At 33.9% G+C, this 25165-nt stretch overlaps 1 protein-coding gene across 7 annotated transcripts in view; it reads right to left on the reverse strand.

The window, feature by feature from the left end:
• The window catches only part of Tbck (TBC1 domain containing kinase), a 242881-nt gene that overhangs the window by 215923 nt on the left and 1793 nt on the right, over positions 1-25165 (reverse strand). For 5 of the 7 annotated variants that reach the window (XM_048813694.1, XM_048813691.1, XM_015484618.2 and 2 more), the window contains exons 2-3: positions 19180-19401; positions 10558-10630 (exon numbers count right to left, since the gene is read on the reverse strand). In XM_048813694.1, the coding sequence (XP_048669651.1) occupies positions 10558-10630; positions 19180-19372 (266 nt within the window). In that variant the 5' untranslated portion in view covers positions 19373-19401. Of the gene's footprint in view, positions 1-10557; positions 10654-19179; positions 19402-25165 lie in introns of those variants that run through there. The other 2 variants (XM_048813692.1, XM_048813693.1) reach the window with 2 other exon arrangements.

Below are 25165 nucleotides of genomic sequence, written 5' to 3' on the forward strand. Positions count from 1 at the left end.
CACTATGCCTGGCAATGGATTCTTCTGTATAGTCCCCAGAGGGAATGCAGCCCTATCAACACCTGGATTTCAGTCTTGTTAGAAACACAGAAACCACTCAAGCCCAATAGACTTCTGACATATAGAACTGTGTAATAATAAATATGTGCTGTTTCCCGCTGCTAAAGTTGTGGCAATATGTTACAGCAGCAATAGAAAATTAATATAAAGGTTGAATAAAAAATTCTTTTTAAAAAATTTGTCTTTACCCAAACCCTAACTGAACAAGACTAGGGGCCATTTATTTATACAGTCTTAAAATATTTAATAAATTGCTGGAAGCAGCTATAAAATCTACTTTAATACTTCCCCAAAAACTAATGTTGAGGGTTGGAGATATAGCTCAGTTGGTAGAGTGCTTGCCTTGCATGTACAAGGCCCTGGGTTCAATACCTAGCACCACAAAATGAAATAAACAACAACAACAAACTAATTTGCAGGGGGCTGTGGCAAACACCTGTAATCCCAGTGGCTAAGGCAGGAGGATCAAGAATTCAAAGCTAGTCACAGCAAAAGCAAGGCATTAAGGAACTTAGTGAGACCCTGTCTCTAAATAAAATACAAAATAGGGCTGGGGATGTGGCTCAGTGGTTGAGTGCCCCTGAGTTCAATTCCCAGTACTCCTCTCCTAAAAACTAATGTAATCTTTCCTCAAACTGTATATTCCCAAGAAGTGTGTTTTCCTGACTAGTGTTAGCAAAATCTTAGGAACTGTGCCACTAGAATGTTCTAACTGCTAAGCATATTTTGCAGTTTTGAGGCCTTGAATCATACTATATACCAGCTTGTCTAGTTTGCGTAATGTGATTTACATAGAACACCTGCTTCTTTTACAGGCTCTGGAGCATTAGCAATGGCAGTTAGGCATAAAGGTACTTTGTACCTATGTGAGGAACTGCCAATAAGACTCCCCTAGACACCTAGACTCAGGTGAACTTCCATTATAGACAACACTTTGCACATGTAATCACAATTAGTCACAGCAGGAACTAAGACCTGGGAGAGGACTTTGGGAAGCTTGTGCCAGCTTCCCTCCATACTTTCTTCCATAAGCATTTCTTTTTTATCCTTTGCTGATTCCATTGTGTATTCTCTTGCAGTAGTACACTGTAACCATGCATATAACGACTTCTGAGTCACACTTCTAAATGACACTAATGCATCACTACAACTGAGAGTGATGTTGGGGACCTCTAGCATATACAATTCCCACTCCTCCAGCCACAATGACTTATTTATACAAAAAAGAACACAAATTATTACTCGTTTATAAGCGTAAATAATTTCCCCTAATTTTTACTAAAATTATGGTAGCTATGCCTGTAAGACAACTCCCAAGATCCCTGCTCCCTGATGCACACACCTTGTATAATTCCAAGAATATGAATATGAGCAACTTTATCATCATGATGGAGTAATGTTTTATATAGTACCATTGACATTAAGAATGGGGATTATTTGGATGGGTCTGACCTTCCCACTTGAGTCCCTGAAATCTGGTTCAAGGATCAGAGACAAAGGTAAAAAGAGAAATTCAATGCCTGAGTGAGATCTGTGATATGATTCACTGTTCCTGGCTTTGAAGATAAAAAGAGCCATATAATAAAGAATATGGATGGCTCCTAGGCAGCCCCCCAGTAGAGAGTAAAGGAAATAGGAACACAATCTTAGAATTACAAAGAACTGAATTCTGTCGACAACCTGAATGAGCTTGGGCAGCGGACAAATCAACAATTTGTAATTATCTATAATTATCATCATTTTATTTTTAAAAAAACCTCCAGTAAAATTAAAACCAAATTACCAAGATCACATTTGCATCATACTTTCACCAAAATTCATTTGTTTTAGAAATTAAATTATGGTATATGATTAAAAGAACTATAATAGGGAAATATTCAAATTGCATAATGAAATAAAAATATAATTCACACCTAGTTCATTTACTAATACATTTACTATATTTAAATTTGTATGCTAACATGCCAGGAAACAGAAAAGTGAATGAGTTACTGTATGTGTATCAAAATGGTTAATTAGGGAAGATAAACCATCCCTTCCTTAATTCTAGAATCACAGGCAAACACTTATAACTTGGAAGAAAGATACCTTACAGCTAGCGAAATACAATGTAACATAAATTTAGAGAAGAAAAATATAATATATGCTTTGGTTGAGAAGAAGGGAATAAAGGAAGACAGAAAAATGTATTGAAGTATTAGTCATTGTGCTTAAAAAAAAAAAACCTCCATCTTCATAGTATATTTCAATACTCTTGACAATCAATGTTTTCAACTATATATTGGCAACAATAAAAACTATTTGCACAGTTTAGACACTACACAGAAAGTTAGATTAAAGTCAGATCCTTAACCTTATAAAATGCACTTTCTTCAGGGAAAATAAAATGGAAAGCCACCAAATATTTTTGAGCAGAGTATTGTGTGATCCTCAAGAATATTAATATAACAGATAAAGTAGGTGTAACTGGAATATGGAAAGACTAAAATCTGGAAGATCAGAGAGAATGTAATAATCAAGTTGTTGGTCAGTGAAGACCTACACCAAATAATGAAGAGGCCAACAAACATGTGAGAAACACTACCAAGGTTGACAGTACTTGACAACTAAAAAGGTGTAGGGTTCAAAAGGAAAACATTATGCAAGATTTCAAGCCTGAGTGAAGAGTACCCTCTTATATTATTTTCCATCTTTAAACAAAACAGGAAAAACTAGGAAGAAAAATACAGATTAGTTATATAAACACCTAATTACATGACTACATAATAACGTCAAATGCATTTTAAACTAGGCACTCCAAAGTGGAAGGGAAGTATGAATAAACTTCTATCAGCTTTTAGTTTAAAATATGGATTTTCTATAGTCAGCACAAATAGGTAGTGGAAACCATCAGATATATACCTGTGGTCCATTCTCCAACTCTGAACCAACACATTCCAGAATGTGTCCAAATTCCTTGAAGAATCTCATGCAATGAGTAATCAATGTTTTAACAGGGGCAAATAAAACTTATTCATCTGAGTAAATCAAATCATATTTTCCATCAAACTAGTAAACAGCTACAGACATAATCTGCTTTCCATCAAAGTCTCATGGTATTCTGGTAAACTTTCAAAACTATAATTCTAAAAATGTGACAAACTACATTTTATTACAGAAACATGCCTACATTACACATCCTTCCTTCACCTGCAAATTTAAGGACAAAGTAGAAACTATACTGCAAGTGCCAAAATTCTCCTGAATATCTATGAGTTACACTTGTCATTATTATTATAGATTAAACAAAAGTACATGCTCTGCCTACATACTACTAATACAAAAGGGAAATACTTTCCTCATGACACTTAGACTTAAAAGATTTATATCTCCTCGTGCTAGCTTTAATAGGAGTAATAAAAGTGCATCTCTTTTGATATTCCCTAGAAAGTCTTCCAGAGAACAGATAAGATCTAAATTTCTCTACTTTTCAGTCTCTTGAATTGGTTTAAAAATAGCAATTAAGTAGATGCTCAGATAACAAATGATGACTTCAAACAAGTATTCCAAATAATATTATTTTTCTTGTATCATACAAGGTACAGGAGTTTAATTCCATGTTTCTGTTTCCAAATAATAATTTTGAAAACTGAACTAGTGAGAAATGTTGGCAAGACAAAACTCTAGTATAGGTAACATAAAAGCCACTGGAAAGACAGCAGCTTTCCCCTAAAATAAATTCCACATATTTGAGCCTGAATAGACTTTAAAGAAAATGTTGAGTACTTTTCTCCTTTAAACCAGATTAGTAAAACATGTGCACAAATAACACTGCTCTATAAAAAAACTAACTCAATAAGACCTCAAGGTCATAATACAAACTTATTATTTTCAACTTGGATTACATGAATTCTCAAAGTTTGTTTTTATGACCATTAAAACTAAAAAGAAGGAGAATGCTTGATGTTTCTAGTAGAATCTGAAGCTAAGATATAATCTATTAGTAATGCAAATAACTACTATGATAGTATAGTAGAATATTGGTTTAATATTAAATCTTTCACACAAAAAGTCAGTAAACTGAAACAAGACTCAAGTCTCAAGTTTTTAGTTTTCATTCCCCTACTCTCTATCATGCCAATTTTAACAGTTTAATTTTTTTTCAAAATATAAATCAAGAAAGCTACATGCCTTGAATGATAGTTATTTACAAATAATCCCAGAAAACTGGCAGTTTACAGTTTTACAATACATACAAACAGATGAGTAAAAATCATCAATCTCAAATTACAATCCTATCTAAATAGAAGATTTCCTGTTTACTTGTGCATCTGCCTTTCTTACAGCTGCCAGGTATTTTTTGGAAGTAAAAAAACTAATTTATAAAGAACTAATTTATAAGTCTTAAGAACATCTCACTTTCCATAAACAGGTTACACGCCTGTAATTCCTGCAGCTCTGGAGGATCATGAGTTCAAAGCCAGCTTCAGCAAAGGTGAGGCACTAAGCAACTCAGTGAGACCCTGTCTCTAAATAAAATACAAAATAGGGTTGAGGATGTGGCTCAGTGGTTGAGTTCCCGGAGTTTAGTCCCTGATACTACTACTACTATTAATAATAATAATAAATAGTACTTTAGGCCAGGGCGCGATGGTACAGGTTTGTAATCCCAGCGGCTTCAAAGGGTAGAACAGGAGGATTGTGAGTTCAAAGCTAGCCTCAGCAAAAAAAAAGCGAGGCACTAAGCAACTCAGTGAGACCCTATCTCTAAATAAAATACAGAATAGGGCTGGGGATGTGGCTTAGTGGTCAAGTGCCCCTGAGTTCAATCCCCAGTACCAAAAAAAAAAAAAAAAAAGAATATACACAAATGTTTAAATACATCTCACTGAAGAAACTTACGAAGACCTGAAAAGGTTGATATATTCTGTTTAAAATAAATGAAAATGGGACTGGGGATATAGCTCAGTAGGCAGAATACCTTCCTTTCATGTACAAGGCCATGGGTTCAACCCCCAGTATCACAAAAGATAAAATAAATGAAAATGCCTACTATAAAATGTAAATGACATGAAACACAATGTTAATTTTGCATTTAATCTCATTTACATTCGTTTAAATTACAAACACTTCAAAGATTGTGCTTCTATCTATAACATTTTGTCCTCTAGAAGACAGACCCAAAGGCATTGAAAAAAGATGCCTTCTATTCACTGTAGAAACCACTGACATCTCTCAGCTAACAGTTGAGATTCATCATCTCTAAAAAGGATGACAAGCATAGGAAGCTAAAGCTTTTTAAAAGATAATGGCTATAATCTCATTGGTAAAGAAATCTTGATTAACAAGTGAAAGTTAAAAACTGTAAAAAGAAAAAAAATAGAAAAAGTAGAAGAGATGAAATGGATATTTGTCTTCTGAGTCACCAAGATTCTTTGTTTTGCATCAGTCTTTTAACTTAAGTCAAGGAAGGGCATATCTGGGCAGAGAAAGAAATGTGGCAATGAGGAGGAACATTCTGGGAGCTGCGGCTATAGCTCAGTGGCAGAGCACTTGCGTTGCACGTGTGAGGCACTGGGTTCGCGATTGATCCTCAGCACCACTGTCCATTTACAAAAGTAAAAAAAAAAAAAAAATGGAAGAAGAAGGAACAGTCTGCAGACACTACCATTACAGCTAGGAGGCCTCAGGAACTGCTGGGAGCTCAAAATCATGGTAAGGTCTATTTTTCAGGATATAGGACATTTTTCACTATGTTTCATTTTGGCATGGCTATGTCCATAAAGACCCTACCTAGTTCACCACTAGTACATCTGAATATTCTCTTAATACTCTACCCTCTCTTTGGAGTATAAACTCCTTCCTTTCTTCTGCCCTAAATACCCTAAATATATGCTGAATAATTTTAAGAACTTCAGCTATTTTTTAATTAGTGTTAATGCTGTTTTAGCATTTCACTTTTTTGGTGGGGGGTAACAGGGATTGAACTCAAGGGCAATCAACCACTGAGCCACATCCCAGCCCTATTTTGTATCTTATTTAGAGACAAGGTCTCACTGAGTTACTTAGCACCTTGCTTTACTGAGACTGGCTTTAACTCAAATCCTCCTGTCTCAGCTTCCCAAGCCACTGGGATTACAGGTATGCGCCACTTTTTTTTTTTTTTAAGTACTTTTATGATCTCTAAGACTTCTGTGGTAGGTAGCCAGCTCCCAATATGGACCCCAATGAGTACAGACTCCAGAAGTTCATATTCTTGATTAGTCTCCTCCCACAGCAATAAGAGTTATTGTCTGGCATGTGCAACCAATAGAATGCTGAGGACATGAAAGTATAGTTGTGCCTAGATCACAAAGGGCACTGCAGCTTCTCCCTTGCTTTCTTTTCTCTCTTAGATTGCTCACTCTGAGTGAATAGTAAGGTGACCTGTGGAAAGGCCCTCAATGGAGGGGAGAATCAAAACCTCATGTCAACAACTGGTACCATTTTATGAATGAACCATGTTAGGAATGGACCACCCATTCCCAGTCAAGCTCAGATGAATGCAGACCCAGCTGATGTGTTGACTATAACCTCTTCATGACTTTTATCTCCTAAATTAGAACCATCCAAGTAAGTCATTCCTATAATCCCGGCCCAGAGAAACTATATTAGGTAACTAATGTTTATTGCTGCTATAAACCACTTAGTGTTGAAGGAGTTTATTAATCAATAATAAATTCATATTATATCTTCCATAAACCAAAAAAAAAAACAAAGAATAAAAAGGAAGTCATTGGATCAAGCATCTTCATTAACATTATATCTTTATGAGAAATTCAAAACTCAAGCCAAGAAAATAACTCAATAGACTTCTTTTGAACTTGGTATATTCACCTACGTAAATATAGGTGAAATGTATATATCTTATGTGTACATTTTACTGAATTTTGACAAAAGCACTTACCATGTATGTAATAGCCAGACAAAATGTAAAAAAATTTCCATCACTTTGAAAAGGTCCCCTAAGGCCATTTTAAATTAGTTCTCACATTACCCACTTCTCCCAATCACACTCAAGCACTGATTTTCTATCATCATGGACAAGTATTGATTGTTCTGGTATTTCATATAAATGAAATATATAGCATATGTTTACACACACACACATATATATATTACACACACACACACACACACACACCCCTTGGAATGGAATTGTAACTTGCAATGGAATTGAGGGATAAAAAAATAGATGTTTCTTTCTGTAAGAATTTAGCCTTTTAAGTTATAACAGAAATTTTCCACTCAGATTTGCCATGGGTTTTTCTATTAAGGAATCATGATGGTTCAAAATGTTGGTATAAGAAAACACAAAAATATATATTTATAAGTGCAATTGATCAATACCATATCAAGATGTAATGCATATTAAAAAGCTAGGCATAACTTCTTCTAGAATGATCCTTAGATCATATATAATTCCTTGTTTTACAAATAACGAAAATGATTAAGAGGCTTGTGCAAGGATGCCTTGCTAGTCAACAGCTTCTTTTTTGTTGTCTGTTTTGGTACCACAGATTGAACTCAGGGGCACTTGACCACTGAGCCACATCCCCAGCCCTATTCTGTATTTTATTTAGAGACAGGATCTCACTGAGTTGCTTAGCAAGCCTCGCTTTTGCTGAGGCTGGCTTTGAACTCTCAATCTTCCTGTCTTAGCCTCTGAAGTTGCTGGAATTACAGGCGTGCACTACCATGTCTGGCTCAACAGCTTTTTCATTACAAATGTTGCATAATAAATCTTTATACAAATTTAACCCAGGCTCAGTTGAAATATTTTTCATAGATGAAGACTGAAATTGTTTTGAATTTTAATGATATGATTTATATCTAGAATATCCCTCAAAATCTCCTGTGTCGAAGACTTGGCTCCCAATGCAGCAATGTCTAGAGGTGGGGCTTTTGGGAAATGATGGGATTATGAAGGCTCTAGTCTCACCAGTAGACAATGCTTGATGGACTGAAAATGTAAATGGATTCTTGGTAGGTGGAACACAGTCAGAGGAAGGGGGTCATTGGGGATCCTTGAGGAATATATCTTATTGCTGGAGTTTCCTCCTCTCTTTGCTTTCCAGTTGCTAAGATCTGAGCAGCTTTCCTCTACCATGCCCTTCTACCATGATGTTCACACTCACCTTAGGCCTAAAGCAATTGAGTAAGACAACCATGGACTAAAACCTCTGAAACCAAGAGCCAAAATAAATATTTCTTCTTCTAACTTGTTCTTTCCAAGTATTTTGGTTACAGTGACAAAAAGCTGACTAACACAAGTATCAACTAGCTTCTACAGAGAATTATTTTTAGTAGCAGTGTATCAACTAGCTTTTACAAAGAATTAATTTTAGTAGCAGTGACACAAATTATAGTATAAATCTGAAATAGTGAGCAAAGAATATTACGTATTTTTAAAATAATCAAAATTGGTGACATCACACAAAAGATAACTATAAAAAGGTTCACTAAATAAGGTGAAGCTATTTCTAAATATATAGAAAATTCACTTTATTACCTATCGTCAGACTAGACCTTTCTAAAGAAGAAAGTAAGACTATGATAAACATGGTATCTGTAGTTTCACCCAGGGGCCCCAAAGCCTTTTATTCAGAGGTCAAATCATTTGAAGTACTAAGGAAAGTTCTATTCAATTTATTTGTTTTGTTCCCATAAAATTATCAGCATTTAATAAGATACTCATTTTTGTTCCCTTGAAAAAGATTTCCTTTCATTCAGAATATTGTGGTGATGGAAAAGTGTTAACCAATGAGAATAAAAACATTTTTTAAATTAGGATGGCACAGGATCCTCCAATAGCCCCCTCTTTCCCTATCACTTTATTTCTGTGTCCTAACCAAAAATAAGTGTCTTGATTCTCAGTGACCCAATTAGGTGCAGGTTTTTCCCAGCAGGCTTGAGCCCAGACCAGGGCTTTGAATGTTCCCAAGCACTGAAAACAGTATTTTAAGTTGTTGCTCAAAACACTTAAATTAGAGAAACTGGCCTCAGTTTTGAGTAAAAATTCCTTTAACACTCATATGAATTTCATACCCTGATCCTTTGCTGCAGACATATGTGGAAAAAATATCACTTGCCGCAGTCCAGCTGCAGCAGAATAACCGGGGGGTGACGAACGACTTGTTTAGATCGATACAGCAGGAGTGGGAGCTGTTTATTGCAGGACAGGAGCAGTATTTATACATTCCACACAGCTTATCTAATTAGCATAAACTAGATACATCAGTCAACCAATAAGGAATCTCCACACTTAATGGCTCGCTGGTGTTACTTCACAAACCACTCCCTCTGGCATTTTGCCAGGCGCCATCCAGACTTGTTTACAGACTCTAACATTTCTCTGGCAAAATGCCAGGAGCCATCCTGACTGTTTACAGACTCTAACATTTTCTAGGCGCCATCCTGACTTGTTTACAGACTCGCTAACAATCACTTTTGCTAAATCTTAATAAGCTAGAGCACTCAGTTTCCTTAATAAATGCTTGATTCTCCCTGGTATTCAGTGCTTCTTCCTTTGAAAACTTAATTGGCCCTACCTCGGGGCAGTATGGGGTATTTTTTTTATAGGTACTCCCCTGCCAGCATGTTTGGGGAAACTCCAGGGGAAGGTTTTGAAGAATAAACAGATAATTACAGTGCCATAAAGTCTTATGGCAAGCATTTTGTAATCAGTGTAATGCAACTTTCTTGATTCATTAAAGATATATTTTGATGATTTTAAGATAATTTAAAAAATCTGTAAAACAATTCATTTGACAATATAATTTGTAATAAAATTTAGATCGTATATTCTTCTTGTCAAAAGATAGAAAATAAATTTATTCAGTTGTTTACATATAAAATTCAAATTGAATCATTAAATTTTATTTAAGTCATGGTTATTATCTTTCTCCTCCTCAACATGACCTTTACTTAACAGAGTTCATTGTATCCCTAAAGTTACCAGAATCTTATGAAAATAACTTTAGCCACTAAAATGCTTGGTGCTAGGAAGAATGAAATTTTCAAGCCCAGTTCTGTAGCACACACCTGTAAAACCAGAAGCTGGTGAGGCCGAGGCAGGAGTATCAAGAGTTCAAAGCCAGCCTCAGCAATAGGAAGGTGATAAGCAACTCAGTGAGATCCTGTCTCTAAATAAAATACAAAATAGGGCTGGGGATGTGGCTCAGTGCTTGGGTGCCCCTGAGTTCATGCTCCAGTATAAAAAAAAAATTCATATAAATATAATCTTTTCAGGAATTTTTTAAAGTACGTCAGAGAATGACTTCTTTGCAAAACATGAATATTGGACAACATTTACATTGAATTTCTATGTAACTTGTGAATTAAATTTCCTAAAGAAAAAAAATTATGTCTTGATTTTATATCATTATATAAGTATCAGAAGAAATCAAAGCTCTGTATTTTCTACTTTTATTTGCCAATTTCCACTTTTTATTTACTTGTCCTGATATTATACAGTACCTCACAGGTTTTCTTTCTCGTAACAAATCTTCCAGACTCCGTTCACAGTGTTCAGCCACCACGACCAGTCTTTCTGAGCAAAACAAAGCAAACAGACTTTATATTTGATGAGCACTTAAGTTACTAACATATAATATGAATAACAGAATCTTAAAGCTCTATATTAAATATATTACTAAATATATAGAAAAATAGGATAAGTATCTAGTTAAATAAATAACATTTTTTTTTTTGGTAGCAGAGATTGAGCTCAGGGGCACTCAACCACTGAGCCACACCCCCAACCCTCTTTTGTATTTTATATGGAGACAGAGTCTCACTGAGTTGCTTAGCACCTTGCTGCTGCTGAAGCTGGCTGTGAATTCAGGATTCTCCTAACTCAGCCTCCTGAGCTACTGGGATTACAGGCGTGTGCCACATGGCCCCATGTAACAATTCTTTTTCATCTTACTTTTTTTCTCTAGAGTTTCTCTTATATGCTTCATGAAAAACAGAAGGAAAAGTTAACCTTGGGATAAAAGAAATGATCCCTTTGATATAAACTGAAAGACTGCCAAAAAGATACAAAGAAATTTTAAAGGGACAGAGAAATTTGAAAATTAGTTACTGTTTTCACAGTCTGATTCAAACCCAAAGTCTTTGAAATAGAATTCAAAAATTTGAGAAAAGTAGAAATATTCTACAGAGAGAGAAAATAAAATCAACCTGTTTGCAACATCATGAGGCCTGCTGATATTAAATAATATAAAATAATAGTAGACCATTTTATAATGTAATTTTTATTTTCCAACAGATCAACTGCCTAAGATAGTACAGATCTAATGACCAACCCATTTTCCTTTTACTTATCCATTATCCCTAGTGACTAACATCATATCTGACACAGTGGCAGATCAATAATTTTTTGTTAAATGAATCTACAAACAAAAGAAAGTACAACTGAGTTTAGAAGTGGTTAGGTATTTTGTAAGGTTATTTCAAAGAGTTTCACTTTAAAAAAAAATTGAGCTGTTATAAGTTTCTATGCAAAATGGGTTCTAAGTTATGCAAGGAAGAAAGTTAACACAAAGCACAACGAAAAGTAGATCTACCATATTATCCAGGTTTTCTACTTTTGGATATACATTCAAAAGAACAGCGTACCAAAGGGATGCCTGCACACCCCATGTTTACTGCAATACTATTCACAATAGCTATGATATGGAATCACTTTAGATGCTCATCACCAGATGACTGGATAAAGAAAATCGTGTGTGGTATGGAATCTTAATCAGTCATCAAGAAGAAATCCTATAATTTATAGCAAAATAGATGGAAATGAATTCACTGTGTTAAAGTAATAAGCCCAAATATATTAAGACAACATATACTCTATCATATGTGCAAGCAAAAATGACTGGACCTGAATGTAAAATGGTCATTAGTAGTGGACGGGAAGTGGGTGTGGAATGGTAGATAAAGGGAAATTGGGTTTGATCAGTCCAACCGTATGCATGTGTGGAAATATCACACTGAATCCCATTAACACATACAATTGATACATGTTAATAAAATATAAAATAATTTGAGCAAAAAAACAATGACATTGAGAAAAGAAGTTACAAAGATACTATAATAATGATAACTACAAACAGAGGTTTGGTGAAGGTGAAAAAGAAGCAAAGGTAGAAAAAAGAACAGAAGATGGGAAAGTAGAAGTTGAGAACAGAAGATATGTATGAGATAACTCTCAGTAACTGGTTCAACATATGATCTTTCAAACTGCAATAGAGAGTAAGATAAAGGACAACGTTGTACAGGCAGTGTGACATGGGGTGTGAAGGTAGGGTATTATTTTGGATTCTATCTTGGAAGTTAAAACTGTCTAAGGTGTTAGCATTACACAGAACAATCTGAAACAGAAAAATTAAAAATACTATGAATGCAAACTATCATTTTCAGATAAAAAATTCAAATTAAACAGGAAGGGAAAGAGAATTAAATAGCAGAAGACAAAGCTAGGGATGGGTTTAGCAGGGGTATTTAATAGAAATTTAAAGAGAATTCAATTTGAAAGAACGCTTAATGAGAGAAAAGAAAAAGAAAAACAATAAGGAAGCCATGATAAAACTTCAAGCTCTCACTCAATTAAAAAAAAAAATAAAAGCTGAGGGGCTGGGGGTATAGCTCAGTAGGTAGAATGCTTGTTTCACAAGCACAAGGCCCTGGGTTCAATCCCCAGCATGCCCCCCTCTCCCCTCCAAAAAAAGAAGCTAAACTCAAAGCAATTTAGTGTAACTGCAAAGTTCTAAGAGGAACAAAACATCAAAACATATCATAAAACCAAAACAGAAAATGGTATTCGTTTGCTTTTTATTCCTACATTTGTTGGTTTTTTCTAACCCTATCTGACTCCATCCTCTTAAGTTTCCTCTGTAGAATCATCATTTCTTCCATCTAAAATGAAATACTGCCTATTTCTCTAGCTTTGATTTGGGGTCTTCTAATTGTATTTTCTCCTTCTCTACTCCCAATGCTGAAAGATGGATAAATTTTATTTCTAGACTTGAATTCTTCTGAATTATAGGCTTTTACAGCCAACTTCTCACTTAATATAAGTCACCTGAAACTCAAGAGAAGTAAAACTAAACTTTAAAGTCTGTCTTCAAGTTTTTTTGGTGCTATTTCAACAAATGATACCATTATACAGCCAGCTGCTCTAGATAGAAATTTAGGAGTAATCTTTCTCAAATTACACAAACAGACCTCCTATTGCTATCTTCAAAATGTTTCCAGGAATCTATGCAGTTTTCTCCATCTGCCACAGCATGGGTCCAAGTAAGCATCATCTCATTAGGTTACTGCAAAAATCTCTTACTGTTCTCACATACACCCTTCTTTTCCTTTAATATTTTTTTTAGTTGTCAATGGACCTTTAATTAATTTATTTATCTATTTATTTATTCACTTATTTATTTATTTGCAGTGCTGAGAATCAAACCCAGTGCGTCATACATACTAGTCAAGCACTCTACCACTGGGCTACAACCCCAACCCTCACATAAACTCTTATTCCAACCCCCAACATATTTTCACACTAAAGTCCAAGTGATAAAATAATTAAAAATCTGAATAAGGAACCCCCAGTCTTCTTCTTTTGTTATTTTATACTAGCTCATCAACTTTGAGCCACTCTGATTTTCCTGCCTTTGAATATTTAATTACACATGGGTTTCCACTGCCTGAAATGATCTTCCCAACTTCTGTATTTAACTCCTATCATGTAACAAAGTAGTTAAGAGCATAGGATATTTTTTCTTGGCCTCAAATCCTAATTTTCTATTCATTAGCTAATTGACCTGGGAAAAGTTTGCTAACCTATCTATTCCAATTTTCTTTTGTGTACAAGGAAGAAAACAATGGGGTCTACCTCATAGGGTTGTTGCAAGGCTGGGGAGGAGCTAATGAGATAATGAGGACCTTGGCTAAATGTGACTTCCTACAGACTTTTCTGGTCCCCCAAATTAATTCACTACTTCTACAATGTACTTTATTACACTATTCTTTGGTAGTACTTGTTTCAACTCTAAGGATTGTATACATTTTTATTTAATGTGTTTTCTCTAATCAAATAATACATTTCATATGGCAGGAATATATTGTTCAGTATTAAATTACTAATATTTAGAATGTCACCTAAAACATACAGGCAGAGACTACACATATATTTGTTGAATGAACTAATGGAGCAAAGGCAGGATATAGTCTTTAGAAATGATGATAGTCATCAGAGATCTGTCCTGTGTAAAAAATTTCATGCTTACTTTGTAAACTAGATATAATACCTCAGTCACACTTATAACAAAAACATCGGAATTTATTAAAATGTTCACATTCCATTAATTAACCATTTTATGTATAAAAGATTTCCACAGTATTTGGAACTAGATTAAAATTTGTCAGGCTTCTTTTGAAAACTCCTTCAAGATATCATAAATCAATGCTTGCCAAAGTTTCAAGATTCTATACAACTATTTTAAGCATTGTTTTGATGGTTCAGAGCCATAATCCATGGCAGAATATCAGTGTTTCTCCCAGAGGTAATAGAGTGTATACCACAATGATGTTTCCAATATGAGCCAGTTTTTTCAAGAAACATTAGGGAGACTGTTCTGAAACTCTGGACCACTGTTTGAAAATAACTTCTGTTTGTTATAAAAACAATACAGTTTCACAGAATAAAATATTTGGGAATCTTAATGTGCCAAATACAAATCAGCAATGCAGTGGCTTATATAAAAAACAAATGTGATGCTAAGATGAACATATAAAACTGTGAAATAATCCTTTTTTCTAACAAAGATTTGATGAATGCCAAGAAGTGTCACTTCCTAGATCCTCTAGCAGACATCTACTTCCAGAGGAGCACAGATAACTCAGGGTAGTCTTGTTCCCAGCCCTCAGAGGAAAAAGTTCCCCTTTTATAAAAATAAGCCTCAGGCCTGGGGCTGTAGTTTAGTTAGCAGTGCACTTGCCCAGCATGTGTGAGGCACTGGACTTGATCCTCAGCACCACAAAAAATAATATAAAGGTATTGTATTGGGTTCATCTACTATAAAAAATATTTTAAAAAAAATAAGCCTCAGTACTACATTCAAAAGGTGAAGTAGACCACTGTTACAATTCATTCACACCATTTAATTAATAAAAGTTATTTTTTAACAATAAGAAACTTGCTAAAAGTTTTGTACTGGGCTTTTGGCAAATGGATGGGGTTATCTATATATTCTACTGTATGAAGTTACCAGTAATGTTCATGTTTTTCTTCAACTGGAAAAGGCATCCTTTCTTCCAGTATCAGTTAGAATCAGATTATAGCTCCCACCTAATCCTCTGGCCAGAAGCTTTCATGCAGTGTGCAAATGGCAAAACCCTTTACAGTGGCCCTGACTGTAGGACTCTTGATTAGAAAGTATATATGTAATAAAACAGGAGGTACATGTCAAGTCAACCTTGGAAAGTCTGAGATCTTATATTAGAACCTCAATTTTGCCATTGAGACTCTTTTAAAAAAGAGTCTCTCCATACATTTGATATTCAATGGCAGAGCTTTAAAACCCTGTCTTTACATTAAGAATCCTTTTGAGAATCAACAAAAACCATGTACTTCTTTGATAAAGTGCATCTGTACACATCCACACACAAAAAACATCCAATTTTGCTTACAATTTTGAAGGGTTCACTGACTTTCTACAACTCATTCATAGGTCTCCATGGCTACTAGGTTACCAGCTGCTACCATAAACTGTCAAATTTACTTTAACCCAAAGAAAAATTGGGACTATAAACTACAGAGAATTTCCAGCTCAGAGAACAACAACAACAACAAAATCAAAACAGAAACTCAACAAAACAATAAAGCAAACATAGCCAGATATATTGAGAACACTGCTTATAACAACACAAAGAGATAAAAATTCCCCATATCAAAGAAGTTTCTATACCAATGTTTCCATACTTCATTTGCAGGACAGATTTAGGAACATTAAAACTTTGCAACAACTCATTTTTGCACATGTAGATAAAAATCTACCAGTTAATCTCATAATTATCTTCTTATTTAAAAAATCTCTGAAGTAGTTGGATTTCCTTCTTTTGCCCTTACCTATAAGAAATCTACAAATTTAAACTGGGAGCAGTGGCACAGGCCTGTAATCCCAGAGGCTCAGGAGGCTGAGACAGGAGGATTGCAAGTTCAAAGGCAGCCTCAGCAATGGGGAGGTGCTAATCAACTTAGTGAGACACTGTCTCTAAATAAAATACAAAATATGGCTGGGGATGTGGCTCTGTGGTTAAGTGCCCCTGAGTTCAACCCCTGGTACCACCACCCTCATCCTACAAATTTAAAGCCCACCTGAGGAAACGATGTATTTAATACTACTACTAACCTAATATCTTATTCTAATCCTATTTCCTTTCTCCATGAAAGGGATATCAGAGTATGCCACTCCAAAATATGCCACATTGGTGTAAGGATTGTTTTGGCTGAAGGACATAATTTTCTCTAAAACGCAGGATATAAATTTCTCTATGTAAAAATGACAGAAATTTCCATTTGTAAAAGTGTCCCTTCCCCACATCAGAAAGGAAAATGACTCTTACCTACATAATGAAACTTATTAAATACTTTTTATTTGCCATATCTTTCCTAGTCATCTTCCCACAAATTACTTCTACACCAGAAGCCCCAAATCCCTTCTCCTTTGTCTAGCCTCTTCTCTATACTTTATCACCCCTTATTACAAAGATATTAAAGACCCAAATTCTAACTAGCTCTTTGAGTGATGTTTTTGTATCCCCAGCTGCATGTACATGTGTGTATATATGTATGTATATATACATACAGAGAGATACTAAAAATCTCAGTATGTTTTTAATCCTGTTAATTGGTGTTTTGTCAATTGATTATTTGATTCCCGGGCTTCAGATACTTAATATAAGAGAGTAGTTTTTGCCTTCCTACATCTACATAATGATTATTTATTTTTCTTCCATGTATCATACACACACACACACACACACACACACACACACACATATATATATCTCCCCTACACAAAATGCTTGGGATATGTTCCAAATTTTTTTGTTTTTCAGATTTTGAAATATGTGCACAGACTTTATGGGTTGAACATCCCTAACTCCAATATCTGAAATTCAGAATGCTTCTAAATCCCAAAGTTTTCAAGGACCAATCCATTTTGGAATTTTGGATTAGGGGTGCACAACAAGTGTTAAATACTACTATATGGATATCTGTAACATGTCTCAAATACTTTTTGGAAAAAAAGTAAGATTATAATTAAAATATGTAAATTCATTTTTTAAAATAAGAATGATTGATTAATAATGAAACCAAGATTTGGTTTGTTAGGACTATATCAACAACAAAAGACAAGAAAATCTTTTGAAAATCCTTCAATATTTTTAGGCCACCAGTACCATTTAAATGAATAAATGTAAGGAGATAAAACTTCACAAAGGAACCATCAAAACTGTATTCTGAAATACTTAAACCAAAACTTTTATGTAAGAGTTTAACATCAATATTCTTCAATGCAGAATTTAACATTCTATCCTTTATATTCTTATAACAGCACAATGTGTATCACCTATTTTTAGTACTGCTATATTAAAATCATGATTGTATTCTTCCCTACAATTTCTGCAGCTTATTTGGGAACTGGGATCCTATCCTGACTTATTCATTTCTAAATATTTGGAACCTAGCACAAAAAGAAGGCCATAGAATCAAGCAACAGTCTACTAAAGTGTTATAAATCCTGTAGATAGAGGTTTAGAGGTTATATATATGAAAGCAGAAAGTAAGAAATGTCAGTGGTTAAGAAAATCTTGTTTCTAGAAATTCTTCAACTCATCAACATATTTGTAAACTTTGTTTCAAAGTTAGTTTTCTACTAGTTCTGCCTTCTAAATGTGTTTACTATGGAAAGAAACCCTTAAGGCATCAATATGATGTCTCCCAAGTTTTCAACTGAAAGGTTAGGCCAAAAACAGAAATATACTGATATTTGGTGAATCAGTCAATCAATGGAAGGCAACTTTGCACAGTAAAAGAACCTACGATAAAATCATGTATTTTAAGGCCTGTATGTCTATGCCTATACAGATGTATAAACACACACATATATATGCTTATATGTCCATACATACATGCACATATATGTATATACACATATATACAACCATACATATACAAATAATACACATATGCATGTATGAATATGAAAAATCAAATATTTTTATCATCTGCTATACAATCCTTCTCACCACCACTCTCTTTCCTATTCATATCACTAAGCCTCCTAACAAAAACTAAATATTCAGAGTAGTAGGTATATGGTGGAGCTCTAAAGTACTTGGACACTGAATAGTTTTTATCATTTGTTATCAATATATGATTATAGACATAGGCAACTTTTAAGATATTTCAACAAATAAAATTTATCATTACATGTATTAGTGTTATTATTTTACCATTTCATATTTTCTTTTGTGTGATCCTGCTCTGAACTTCAATTTCCTTATCCTTAAAATAAAGGTGTAATAGTTTCTATTTCAAGGTCATCTTATGAGGATTTTTAATTAAAATATGTAAAACACTTAAATATTGCCTGATACATAATTAAACACTAAACTATTAGCCATTGGTAATTGCCATTACAAAAATATTTTCTACTTCGAGTCCATAAACACGAAGATTCTCAGAGCAAATAATTTTATGAGAAATAAACTACCTAACTTCAAAGTATAATTTTAGCCTACTTTTCAAAAGAACAATAAAGAAAAGATAGTGTGGGTTTATGAGGCTGAAACACATGTAATCATATGTGAAAAGACTAACGTTGCTCAGTAAAAAAAAAAAAGCAAAACTAATCTTGTGACTTTTTATTTGAAGATAGCCAAAAGTATTTTCAAACATAAATAGCTAGCACACACCTACACACATAACAATTTCTTTTTATATTTACTACATATTTATCACTGAATCTTGGTAAGAAGGTAGAAAACAGGGAGTAGGAAAGAAGAAAAAAAAAAAAGCAAAAAAGCAAACTCACTTACCATGCTTTCCCCTAGAAATATCCACATACTGGCATAGTCTGGGATGGGTGATAGTCTTAAGGATTTGAAATCGACCTAAAATCTTGATGGAATTTGGTGTGAGAGGAAGGCCATTGCTTCCACAAACATCGTGTGGCAGAGCTGAGGCAAAGAAGGTAAAGGCACCCATTTCTGCATCCTTCAAGGGAAACATTCTTAGAGTTCCAGATCTTCCAAGATGATCTGGAAAAGAGAGAGAATTTTATTACAGACTGAACAAACATTAAGTCAGTATTTTCTCACCTTATACTTAATACACCACTTGGAGATCAATGTCAAACTGAACACTACAGTAAAAAATATCACCCAGTGGTTCAGGAGATTAAGATAGGAGGATCACAAGTTCAAAGCCAGCCTCAGCAATGGCAAGGTGCTAAACAACTCAGTGAGACCCGGTCTCTTAATAAAATACAAAATTGGGCTGGGAATATGGCTCAGTGGCAAAGTGCCCCTGAGTTCAATCCCTGGTACCAAAAAAATTAAAAATAAAAATTAAAAAAATCAATGTTTAAAAGTTATAAGGTGGTACAGAAGAAAAAACTCAATTTTTTTTTGCAGCTCTAAATCAAATCCAAAGTTTCCCAAAAGCATTAAAAAGAAAAGCTAGACCATTCCCATCTTCAATGACACTTGAAAGTTTTAAAAGCACATAAAGTTTGTTATTGCATTTTCACATGAATAAAGCTCTTCTTCCTACTATGGAGCTCAAAAATGATTTCAAGAAGCTATTATAAAGCAAAATGTATATGGAAGAGTACTTGTGCCAAGAAAATAGAAAGAAAGATTTGCAACCTATAATAGTCAGGAAGTTTGCTTGGTCTCTTCCAATTCAGAAGCTACATCAGAGAAGGTAAGAACGATGGTGAAAGAAAGTCAAAATAAAGTCAGAAGGGTGGCCTGAAAGAGTCAAGAGTCAAGAGTCCCCATATGGGCAGTTATTTATCCTCTAAGCAAAAAACAAATAGAAAGATAAAGTTCTCCCCTAAAGTAACTGAACAAACTGAAAAATTATAGTTTGGTTTGGGCACAGGTGAAAGAAAGAAAGAAATAGAGAGAGAGAGAGAGAGAGAGAGAGAGAGAGAGAAAGAAAGAGAGAGAGAGAGAGAGAAAGAGAGAAAGAAAGAAAGAAAGAGAGAGAGAGAGAAAAAGAAAGCTACTCTTAATTCTATCATTTGTAGTAGTCCAGTAAAGTTCTGGATATCCACCCAGTCATCCTAAAACATATTAGCCAGTCAACAAGCCTTTCAAAATATACAAAGCTCAGAGTCAACCTTCCTTAAATGCTAAAATAATAAACCATCTTAGAATTATCAGCTAGTTTAGAAGAGATACATAAATGGAAAAATTCTATTTTGGGAAACAATGGAAATAATTTATGAAAAAATAAATTTAAAAAACCATATATTTAGAGATTGGAAAAAATACCGCATCCAGTATGTAAAGCAGGAGGTTGCAGAAAAACATATTTCACAAAGATTAAAGAATAATAATTAACAGATATAAACAACTTCATTATAATAATCAAGAATTGCTCATTAAAATGATATAAGAAGGTATACTCATCATCTAGTAAAAATTATAATGATTGTTTATGATAACATAATGTTATGAGATGTGGAAAAATCAAACCTTTCACTTACTCTAAGTCAGAATGTAAATTGGTATGACCACTTGGGAAAACAGTTTGATACTATATTTCTGCAGAGACTACTACATATATACACAAGGAGATTTATATAAGAAATCCAAAGCAGCATTGTTCCCAATATCCCCAAACTGGAGACAATGTGAATTTCTAATATCAGGTGGATGGTTAAATACATTGTGATGCATTCACATGATTGAACAGTTTAGAGCATGGAAAAATAAGCAAACTATAGCATCATTTAACAGCATAGATGAATCTTAGAAATGCTAAATGGATAAAAAGTCACATAAAACTTATGCCAATATTTATAAAACTAAAAACATAAAAAAATTAATAATTCTGGAATATTTACATGTTTTAAAAATATTCAATAAGAATGAGGGAAAAAAACTCAGTATAGGGTACCAATGGATGAAAAGTAGTGGCAAAATTAGGAAAGAAGCCACAAGAAGCTTTAAAAATCTAAAGTAAAAGTGAGTTCTTAGTGGGTTGGTTAATGGTTGTTCATCATAATTTCCATACAATGTATCTATACCTAATATGCATTATATATACATTTTAAAAAATATAATGAATTGATTTTAAACAAAGGCAAAGAAATTCAATAGGGTAAGCATAGTCTAGCAAACAGTGCTGGAACAGGCTAACCATGAGGAAAAAAAACAATAACCTCAACCTCTACTGATAAACCCACAAAAATCTAATATGGATCATGGGCTTAAATGTAAAAACTGAAACTGATAGTCTTCTAAAAGAAAACACATGAGAATATTTTACAACCTTAAGCTAGGCAAAGATTTCTTAGGTAGAAACAGAAAGCACTAATAATAAAAGAGAAATTTGATAAAGTAGACTTGATCAAAATTAAAAACATCTGCACACCAAAAAGCACTTTTGAGAAAATAAGCATTCAAGCAATTATAAGAGAAATATTTATAACTATCTATACATATATTATGTGTGTGCCAATACATATTTGTAATCTTTATCAAATATGTGTCCATATATATGACAAGACTTGAATGTAGAATCTACAAAGAATTCTTATATGCCAGTAATAAAAAGACATATAAGTCCATATGTAAACAGACAAGTCATAAACTTATATTTTCACAAAATGTATACAAATAGACAACACATTAAAAAGTATTCAATGTCATTAATCACAGAAAAACACAAAACCTCAACTGCAGTCCTTCCCTTCTATCAGAAGAAATGACCGCAATACTCCATGGAAGGGAATGCTGAACTGAAGCTCTGATACATTGTAAATTTTCTAAAGTTAAAAATATTCCTGGGGCTGGGGATGTGGCTCAAGTGGTAGCACGCATGCCTGGCAAGCGTGCGGCCCGGGTTCCATCCTCAGCACCACATACAAACAAAGATGTTGTTTCCGCCAAAAACTGAAAAATAAATATTAAAAAATTCTCTCTCTCTCTCTCTTCACAAAAAAAAAAATTCCTAACTTGACTAAGAAATTCTAGTTCTATAAGCCATCTGTCCAAGAAAATCAACATATTTGTTCATAACAATGCATACATTAGCAGGCTGACAGTACTTCTTCTCATAATAGATAAAAATTGAAAGAAATGTAAATATCCCACAACTGAATGGATAAAGAAGCTTTGCCATGGAATTCTACTCAAAAAAAAAAAAAAAAAAAGGAACAAACATGAGAAAACATGAATATATCTCAAAACTACATTGATGAAGAAGCAGACACTAATGAGTACATAATATACGACTCCCTTTAAATGTAATTCCAGACCTTTTATTTTAAACTTAGTGATAAAAATCAAAACATACTATTCTGGGTGGGGAAGAGGAATTTTAAATAGATAGGGCAACAGACAAACTTCCCACAGTAATGAAAATGTTTTATATCTTGATAGTAGTGGTGGTGGTTACAAGTGTAAATACATAAACCAAAACTCATCAAATAGGTCATTTAAAATCTGTTTATTTTAATATGTGTAAATTTTATTTCATAAAAATGAAACAAAATTAAGAGGCTATGAACAAAAGAATTATCAAAGGCAAAAATAGTGGAAATTATGATCATCAAATCAAATAGATGCACTGGAAAATAAAGTTCAGATAAATTCTCATAATATAGAACAAAAACATAAGAAAAAATATAACAGACATGGATCAACACAACAAACACTTTAGAGGAATTTCTAAACAGGGAAAAAGAAAAACGAGACAAAGTAATGAAAGATAAAAATAAAGAAAATTTTCCATACTTAAAGGGAAATATGTACATTTAAATGAAAAAGACTTATAATTTTATAAGGCATAAATGAAAAACACCCACACTGGGATATTTATCTTACCCCCTTTAATGAAATCATTGCAAGGAGAATAAACTCACACCTAGATATGCCACTATAAATTTTCAAAATATCCAGCATAAACTGAAATAGTTAATCAATTCTTAGAGGAAAAAAATAGTTCATCTATCAACAAATTAAGAGCAGACTAGACAGTAAAGCTTTGAATGATCTAAAGGAACATAATCTTTATTCTATATGCAGCCAAATTATCAATTATAATAGCTAATTGTAATTTATAATTATGTAAACATTAAAAAACAAACTTTTCATCTATACATTCTGTTTAATTTCTTTAGAACGTATTTCAGCAAAACAGGAGAAAAACAAATAATAGAAAATGTGGCTTAACAACAATGTGATTTATCCAAATGTTCAATAAGTATAAACCCACTGTAGAGGTTATCTAAAAGAACTAGAATGTCATTTGTCCAAATTAAGCAATAGCCATTGGTCTCCATGGATGTCTTAAATAGAGGAATAGAATAGAAGGTTCTATGTATGAAATACAAAAAATTAGAGGACTGCTGAAGAAAGCACATACACCTTTTCCGCAAATGAAAACAGAAAAGCAATCAAATGGGGCGTTAAAAGGTAAGCAAGGGTATTTATCCTGAAGAATTAGTCTTCATACTATAGTGATACAAACATACCCATGTTTATAGCAGCATAATATGCAACTGTCAGAGACTATGGAACCAGCCTAGGTGTCCATAAACAGATGAATAAAGAAAATGTGATATATATTCAGCCATAAAGAAAAATGAAATTGTGTCATTTGCAGGAAAATGAATGGAACTTGATACCATTCTATTTAGCTATATAAGCCAAACTCAGAAGGTCAAGGGTCGTATGTTTTCTCTCCTATGTGAAAATTAAAGAGGTAAAAGGAAAAGAAAGGAGGGGGGGAGGGACGAGGGGGAGGGAGGTGGGCAGTGGGAGGACAACAGGGATCTCATGAAAATCAAAGGGAGATCAGCAGAGGAAAGTGCCCATGGGATAGGAGGAAAGGAGGAAGGGACAAATCCTGGGGAGAGATATTGGCCAAATTATATTGTTTTACTGTATGCATGTATGAATATGGAGCAACAAATCTCATCATTATGTACAACTATAATGCACCAATAAAAAATGTGGAAAGAAAAAAATAAAGTAGGGAGAATATCAATAGTCTACGAAATAAAGCACAATTTATCTGTGGCATGAATTTTTGCCATTGGAGAAGAAAGAAGAATCAATTTGACCTTAATATTACAAAAAATGTGTTTTAGGTTAGTACAGAGATTACAAAACTAAAACACTGGGAAGAAAATGTACTCTAGCATACTGCCTGGATTTGCAGTGAATAATAATTATAAAGCCATAATGTTATAAAAGTTTTATTGGTTTACAATAAAATGTACTTGTCTTTTAGCATAAAAAGCAAAAGATTATATCATTAAGAAACATAAATTTTATTGGGCTGGGGATGTGGCTCAAGCGGTAACGCGCTCGCCTGGCATGCGCGGGGTGCTGGGTTCGATCCTCAGCACCACATTTTAAAAAATAATAAAATAAAGATGTTGTGTCCACTGAAAATATTAGAAAGTTCTCTCTCTCTCTCTCTCTCTCTCTCTCTCAAAAAAAAAAAAGAAAGAAAGAAACATAAATATTATTAACCTTGATGATTTATAAGTAAAATTACAGCTAAGGGAAAGTGCAGGTTTCACCAACTAACCCTGTAGTAACCAACAGTTGACCAACAGGCTGTTTACAGATGCCCCTGGTTTACAATAGTTAAAGGGAGTTAGAGAACACTAACAGCAAAGTGGAACCCCAGACAGGCTCAATCTAGTTCAGGCATCACAGAGACAGTCCAGATGACCTTGAACTCATTATAATGACTTCTTTAAAAGATGGGCACTTTGTCAGATACAATTATCCAAATGAGGAAAGAAAGAAGATGACACCCTGATTTATAGAAATA

The sequence above is a fragment of the Marmota marmota genome, unplaced genomic scaffold (genome assembly GCF_001458135.2).
Source record: "Marmota marmota marmota unplaced genomic scaffold, marMar, whole genome shotgun sequence".
In the NCBI taxonomy this organism is placed as follows: Eukaryota; Metazoa; Chordata; class Mammalia; order Rodentia; family Sciuridae; genus Marmota; species Marmota marmota.